Raw genomic sequence first — 8,387 nt, 5'->3', positions numbered from 1 at the left:
AGTCAAAGGGATGGTTTTTCCACTTGTCATGTGTGGATGTGAGAGAATTGATGCTTTCAAATTGTGTCGCTGGAGAAGACTCTTGAGAGTCCCTTGAACTGCAAGGAGATCAAACCAGTCAATCCTAAAGGAAATCGACCTTGAATATTCACTGAAAGGACTGATGCTGAAGCTGAAGCTCTGATACTTTGGCCACCTGATGTGAAGAGCTGACTCACTGGAAAAGACCCTGATGCTGGGAAAGATTGAGGGCAGGATGAGAAGGGGGTGACAGAGGATGAAATCGTTGGATGGCATCACCAACTCAATGGACATGAGTTTGAGCAAAACTCCAAGAGATAGGTAAGAGCAGGGAAGCCTGGCATGCTGCAGTCCATGGGGTCACAAAGAGTGGGACATGACTGTCAACTGAACAACAATATGGAATCTAGAAAGATGGTACTGATGAGCCTATCTGCAGGGCAGCAATGGAGACACAGACATAGAGAATAGACTTGGACACAGTGGGTGGGATGAATTGAGAGTAGCATGGAAACATATAAATTACCATATGTGAAACAGATAGCCTGTGGAAATTGGCTGGATGATGCAGGAAGCTCCAATCAGTTGCTCTGTGACAACCTAGAAGGGTGGGAGGTGAGACTAAGGTTCAAGAGTGAGGGGACATATGTATACCTATGACTGATTCATGCTGCTGTATGGCAGAAAACAACACAGTATTGTAAAGCAATTATTCTTCAATTAAAAGTTTAAAAAACTGGCTAAAAGTAGAGTAAACTTAAGCTAGGAAACAACTTTCAGGAAAGGTATAAATGAAAAAGTTTACGGAATTTTCTGTTGCTTCTAACAGGGGAACCTTGAAAGTGAAAGCTCTGCCCAGCTGGGTGTAATAAAGGCCTCTGAGATACACCTTTCATCTCTTCTTTTCCAAGAAACAGTTTTTTTTCTGGGGGAACTGCTTGCTCTTAGGATTGGAACACAACCTAGAAGGCAGTAAGGATAGAAAGGGCAGCTTCATCTTCACAGCCCTTCACACTTATGAACGCGTTTAGGGGCTTCCCAGGTGTCTCAGTGGTAAAGAATCCACCTGCCAATGCAGGCGGTGCAGGAGACCTGGGTTTGATCCCTGGGTCAGGAAGATCCCCTGGAGGAGGGCATGGCAACCCACTCCAGTATTCTTGCCTGGAGAATCCCATGAACAGAGGAACCTGGCGGGCTACAGTGCATGGGGTTGCAAAGAGTCAGACATGACTGAGTGAATGAGCTGTTGCTGCATTTTCCCTAAAAGGTACCTCCAATGTTGTTCTCACTTTCTGCCTGCTGCTCCACAAAATAAGTCAGGACAGACCTCATGAGTTCAGTACAGCTTCACTAACTCTGACCTAGGTTTTAGCTTTTAGAGAATTCTAAGCACAGTTCAAAACTTAAGGAATATCTGCAATCTATGAAACACAAAATGGTTCACTGCAGTCAAGAATGTTGATATATGGCAAAACCAATACAATATTATAAAGTTAAAAAATAAAATAAAATAGAAAAAAAAAGAATGTCAACTACTTACTTTCCTGTGTCACCTACCTTCAAGTATAAATTTAACAAATGTGCAACTAACACATCTATAGCCATTATTCTTCTATAAAACTAATAAAAATATTTTGTGGATTTTTATAATTTCATGAAATTGCTCCCTTGGAGACTTCACCCCTTCAGTTTTTCACATTGATATAAACTGGACTCTCCGTGTGTGTGTGTGTGTTAGCTGTTAAATAAAAATTTAATTTTTCCTATTTCAGTGGGCCAAATTAAGAGAAAAAACTCCCAGCAATGGTCTGTAGCAATGGAAACACTAGCTATTTCAGGTTATGTCCCCCTTTTCTTTTTAGGGGACCTATTTGACCTATGTGGCCCAAAATGGCACACCAGAGCCAACATTTTCTAAACAATATAAAATTTTTCTCCCTCTTTTTTCTCAATGCCTCAAATATTAGCTTTAATAAGAATTCTGATAACTTTTTATTTTGGAAAATGTCAAATATACAAAAGTAGAGAGGAACATATATTTAATACAATGAATCATCATTTAACCATCACCCAACTTTAACAATTATCTGGTCAAGGCCAATCTTGTTTCATCAATACCCCCAACACACTTAAATACAGACATTATTTTGAAGCAAATTCCAGACATCATTTCAACTGTAAATAGTTGGGAATATATCATAACAGCAATACTATTATTCCAACTAATATAAAATATCAAGTTGCCCAATTTTCAAATTATCCAGATTGTCTCGAAATATTTTTATTTTATAGTCTAGTCACATCAGAATCCTAAAAAGATCCATATATTACAATTGGTTGTTAAGTCCCTTAAATCTCTTTTAATCAGCAGGTTCATCCTTCATTTCTTTTATTCCGGCCATTCACTGAAGGTACTAAGTTGTTTGTCCTGTAGAGTTTCCTGCAGTCTTGATTCCGCTCATATCATCTCTGTGATGTAATGTTTCTCTGTTCCCTGTATTTTCTACAGATAAGGAGTTATGTCTAGAGGCACAGTCCGATTTAGGTTCAAAATTTTGGAAATATTTCATAGGTGGTATAGCATACTGCCATAGCAGTCACATAATGTCTGGGATGACATAGACATACAAAGAAGAATTTTTGCTAATATCTCACAGAAGCCTTTAAACACCTGTGTCATACCTGATATACAAAAGCCACATATCACCTAAATAGACAGCATTTACTGTACTAACACCAGATTAGAAGGTAAATGCCTTACCACTCAGTGTCATAACAAAATATTAATTTTTAGACAAATCTTCAGTGATGTCTACCATATTTCAAGTGATTTCTTATATGCTAGATTTATAAAAAGATGAAAGAAATAAGGTCTTTGCACTCAAGGTCACATAACCTGGTGGGAAATACAGACACATAATCATAAGAGCACAAAGAAGGCCATAGGTGCCAAATTAGAAGTCTGTACAGATACAGAAGTAGTGCAACAACCTGGAGAATAGTCATTGCAATAAACAGGGAGGAAGTGTCCAAAAGGATAGGACGAGCTGTGTCCTTGGGAGTGTGAAAGAGCTCACCTGTCTTCATAATTCCATTCATCACTGGGTTCATATACTTGATTCTTTCAAAGTAAATCTGAACATCTATGCCATTCACCTAAAAAAAATATATCATTAATAGTTGTATTTGTTCATCAATTCTTCTAGTCAACAAGTATTTATTCAAGTATGGTTCATCAACCACTTTGTATTGGAAAAGCCTTCAGTGAATTATCCAATGCAGCTCCATTATGAAGCTACCTGAGAGCCTGAGGAATGACAGATTGTCCTAGTTAAAATATAAAGCCAATAAACCAACACACAAGTATTTTGTTATAGAATACACTAGTAGTAGATATTTCTAATCTGTGGATCAACGACAGATGTCTCCATATTTTAGCCACTGGTCTAAGGCTTTGAGGATATGTAAGGATTCAGGCTGGGTCCTAGTCCTCAAAGAGTTCATAGTCTAACAGGCCAATAGTCATTCAGAAAGATGATTACAATACTGGAATGATGCTGAAAATATTTCCTATTTTGCTTGGTGCTTCCACAAAAGGAACCCAGAAAAGAAAACTTTGGCCAGCTGTTAGTACTACAGGCTTTAAAGCAGCATTTTCAGCTTCCTTTTCCCAGTTAACACCTATTGATGGAGGAATTGCTCTTTCTTAAAATTGGATTCCACTTAAATGGAAATGAGAGGAGCAGCTCCAGCTTCAGAGCCCTTTTACCCTTCTGTCCCAGAAGGGCCCTCTAATGATGCTAAGACTTCAGAAGCTGTCTATTCCTGTTGCTTACACATGTCCATGCACACACATTCACCAATATTTATCTGATGTTTCTAAATACAAAAATGTTGAAATATTTACAGTTCTTTCAAAGTAAACCATACAGCAGAATTCAAAATATTTATAGCCACCTCATATCCCTTTCAGAGTTACTTCTTTTAACTGATCTGATCAACAAAACAAGTTCCTTAGAAAATATAATACATTGGGCATCCAGGGAAACTATATATTACATATCAATATAATCTTTATTCCAACATGTCTTCTTAAAATGTTTTTTAAGACATTTGTCCAGTTTTGGTGAAAAAAATCCAGTCTTAAAAAACACACTGAAAACAAATTTCTACCTCATGTCTGAAAGTTTGATCAATGCACTGTTTTCTATGAGGGGAATGAGTTGAAAGACTCATCTGTACATTTTTAGTGTAATAGCTTATAATAATGACTCTGCATGAAGAAAATCCCAACTGTGGATCAAGCTCTTGGAGGATGGAGGTTAACTAGATGCCATTTGGTTTGTTACTTCTGTGTCAACATTTTTAAGCTGAATTCTTTGGATTTCTCTCTTAAAATGAAAGGATTTTTAGGTTTTTTAATATTTTCTTGACTGAACTCCAAAAGCATAACAAGAACTGCTCTTTTGAATTTGAATGTTTAACTTAAAGTGTGATAACCATATAATATTCTTTTGCAATTTAGAAGTGAAAAGTTTTACAGACTGCATAAGCTGAAGATAACTGGGAACTGAAGATAATCCTAGCAAGTGATAAAACCCAATTCAAATTTTTCTGAATTAAATACAACAAATATTTGCAAGCTAATGAGAGCTGATGAACATCAACACTGTACTTTTCACATTTGTCAAATACCTAGTTGAAAAGTCAAAAGAAGATCATGCATTATCATCTCTAAGGATGCCATGTATAAGTTAAACTTCCAAGGTGTTTGTGGCAACCTTTTAGATGGAGGCAGTTTTATATATGAAATGGTCATTAAAAAATCCAATTTCTCTGCTGTTAGTGTATACTTTGAAAAATTTCAAATATCATTAGTTGACTTGGACTGTTAGAAAAGGAAAGGTCAACTAATGGGATTTAGAGAGTTTGTTAAAAATAAGACATCTTTCTGTAAAAAAAACCGTAATTTTGAAACACATATTTGATAATCCTACATAATTTAAAATATGAAATCATATAATTGGTCTTTTAAAAGCTCTTAATTTTCTACTCACTCCTATGACATTAGTTTTGTCAATTACAACACATACTTTTATTTAGACATATTTATGTATGGTAAAGATCTGATTTTAAAAATTGGCACCAAAGTTTTAAAAGAAAACGTAGAATATTCAATTCTACTAGTGACTGTGTTTTTAAAAGGTTAATTTGTAGAAGAAAAAAGGGTTTAAATTACAGTAATTACCACTTCTATTATCTATTTGTGGAACATTTTTAAGATGTTAAATAAAAATATCCCCCACTCATACTCTCTTCACAAAGTAGGCTTTTTCTCAACGTTCCTGAGAAAAGACAGAGTTCCAAGTTGCTAAATTTTCAAAGTTCTTAATAGGGAGTGCATAATAGTGACCTAGTTGACTGACACAAAATATCTATCAATAATGATTAAGAGATATGACAATTCAGGTTGCCCTAAAAATTAGGTAAGATCTTTCCACCTACCAATACCCACTTCACCAAGTAGGCTTTATATCTACCTATTTACTATGTCTAGAGGAATAAAGGTAGTCCCAGAAGACAGACCTATATACTCTAGATAGGATCCCTGATTTCAAGCAAATATAGAAGATAATCTAAGTATTTTTAAATTGGTGCCAAAAAAGTTTATTATGTGACACAAAATTTTTATCCTAAAACTTTATGAGAGATTGTTCAGGCGTCCTAACAGTTCGAGAAGTGTGTAATAGCTGAATATCAAGAAGGCTAACTCCCTCAATTGGGTTTTAATTACAATATAATATTCCATTCTTTTGACTACTGGTATTCAGACAAGTTTAAGTGGACTATCACAAATTCAAATACGCAAACTTTCTTCCAAAGAATAGTTTATACTGAGAGAACCACAGTTGTTCTAGGGCACTGAGAAAAGAGAAATATGAGTTGGAGTTAAGCATGCTAAATCACAGTCGGAATACAGTTTTCATAATATGTATCAGGACATGTACATAACAATATCACCCCAAGAGTGTGTTTACTCTATAAAATAATATTCTGCTAAGCTACATTTGGGCTAAATGGGAAATGGCTATTTCAAGTAATAAGTAAAAAAATACCAGTTGTGAAAATGTTCTGAAACTCGAATTATCTACAAATGAATAAAGCAATTTCTGAAAAGGGCAAATTAGATCACATATCTGAACATACAATTATTGTTCAATACAGAAAGAGCACACGCTGTAAATTTTCTTAAATAACTTTTTGAAATTCAAAATTCGTCCTTCAAACCAATTCCCTTCACAGAAGGGCTTGCTGACAAGGACTAATACTGTGAATGAGAAAACAACTTAAGAAAAAAAAATTAATGAAAACGCCCGCCCACGAGCAAGCTGATCAGATTTTAAAGGACCTCAATACAATTCAAACCACAAGACTGGTACCAAAAGTACACATGAAGACCCACACACACACATACGTGTGAAATATATAAAAACAAACAAACCACAGCACCCATACACGTTTACACACACACACACACACATTAACCTCAAAGTCTGAGTGAGCAGTTAAGGCAACTTAAAAAAACAACCCACATGGCTTTGGCTTTCTGAAATGTGTTATAGAGTTACCAAGAAGCGATTCTGAAAGCATCTGAAAAACGTGCAAAGTGCCTGAAAACAGTGCCTGGCAACTGAGACAGTTTGCAAGCGTGATTCAGAGGTCTGCCAAGGAAACAAAAGAAGCCTCCCTCCTCCCGGTGAGACCGCACACGGCAAGAGAGGTGCTCCAGGCACTACTTATTGTCAGGTAGGCGGAAAGCAGAAGTTTGTGCACGAGCGGTACATACTAGGGATCGCCCTCCGGCGGGGACGGGGCCACGGAGTTTCCATTGGTTGGGGAACCGCCCAGCTTTAGTTTTTGCAGATATTCGGCATGCACGGGCTTGTGGCACTGGAGAACCTTGATCGCATCTTCGACTTTGAACCACTCTCGCTTCCTCCCAATGCTAACCGAATCTTCCCAATCCTCCAGAATCTCAGTGACAGTCAGTACATACACGTACGTTCTGTGCTTGCGATCTTGGTTCTGCTCGAAAATGCCCAGGAGCCGGCCTAACTTCCCCTTGACTCCCGCTTCTTCAAACACCTCGCGGACGGCCGCACCGCCCGGCTCCTCCTCGGGCTCCATGCCCCCGCCCGGCACGATCCAGCGGTCCGGGTACCGACTGCTACTCACTAACAGCACCTCGTCCTCGCGCTCGCTCCGGAAGCACAGGCACGCCGCCCGCTTCTTGAACCCCTCCGGGTCGTAGGTCCGCGTCTGGTTCGGCTTGCACTTCATCTTCGAGGCCGTCCGCCGCCGCTCAGGTCCCCGCCGCAGCCGGGTCGAGGGGCTCCAAGGTGCTGGGGAGAGAAAGAGCCGCGAGGAGGGGCAGAGAGTGAGAGAGAGAGGGGCCTCAGCTCAAGAGCCCCAGGAGCTCAGGGAAGATAAGGCGGGGGCGGGGACGGGGGCGGGGGCGCGCGAGGTACGTCAGTCGGTCCGTCCCCCGCGCGGCCGGGGGTCCCGAGCACAGACGCCAGAGTGGAGGAGGCACCGCCCCCGCCCCCGTCCCCGCCTCCGCCCCGAGCCCGCCACTCTGCGAAGAGCCCACTCGCGTCTCCGGTGCGCGTCTCCGTCCGTCCCTCCTTCCCTCCTCAGCCGCCCGGACCAAGGCAGAGCGAGGTGATGCGCATTCGCGCGCGCGTCCGCGTCCCCAGGCACGTGCGCGTTCCCGTCGGAGGGCGGGGGTCTCGCGGCTCCCGCAGCGCCAGGCGCCTCTGGCACACAGCGCAGGCGCCTGGCACTTCTCCGACTGGGAGTCTCCGTCCCCCAGGGTGAAATGCACCGCATTGTGACTTGGGCCAGCTTGTTTCCACGTGTGCCTTTGACCCAGACGTGGCTGTGACGCGGCCGGACCTCTTCAACCTCTCCATCAGGTCGCAGAAAACACACGCGCAATCGTTTTACACACAGGACCACAAGACGGATGGTCAAGTGCATAAGGTTGTAGTCATCTCCCACAATGAAGAGTACCGGCTTACTTATAGGAAGGCCTCGGTTTTGTCAAGATGATCCTAGGTATTGGGCGAAAGAGTACCGAATCGTTGCTGAGTCATTTAGTGCAGTTTTGTTTTTTCAACAGGTTCTTCACTTGGCCAGGCATCTTGGCACAGTGCATGACTGAACAGCTTTCTTGAACCTACCCCTGTTGACATCTTAACCTAACCTCTGGTCCCTGGTTTCCTCATCAGTAAACTCCTCACATACTTGGTTCAGACCTTTGCACTTTAGGTCATATTCACCCAACAGCTGGAGAGCCACCCAAA

At 40.7% G+C, this 8,387-nt stretch overlaps 1 protein-coding gene across 1 annotated transcript; it reads right to left on the bottom strand.

The window, feature by feature from the left end:
• Positions 1-2,002: 2,002 nt before the first annotated feature.
• On the bottom strand, positions 2,003-7,688 carry NUDT10 (nudix (nucleoside diphosphate linked moiety X)-type motif 10). Its single transcript, NM_001035488.3, has 3 exons — positions 7,653-7,688; positions 6,869-7,522; positions 2,003-3,177 (listed from the first exon to the last, which is right to left on the bottom strand). Coding segments are annotated over exons 2-3 (495 nt in total). The 5' UTR covers positions 7,363-7,522; positions 7,653-7,688; the 3' UTR covers positions 2,003-3,176.
• Between the last annotated feature and the right edge of the window lie 699 nt (positions 7,689-8,387).

Source organism: Bos taurus, chromosome X (assembly GCF_002263795.3).
Source record: "Bos taurus isolate L1 Dominette 01449 registration number 42190680 breed Hereford chromosome X, ARS-UCD2.0, whole genome shotgun sequence".
NCBI lineage: Eukaryota > Metazoa > Chordata > Mammalia > Artiodactyla > Bovidae > Bos > Bos taurus.
The sequence above is the reverse complement of the archived record's forward strand: the minus strand, read 5'-3'. Positions and strand labels throughout refer to the sequence as shown.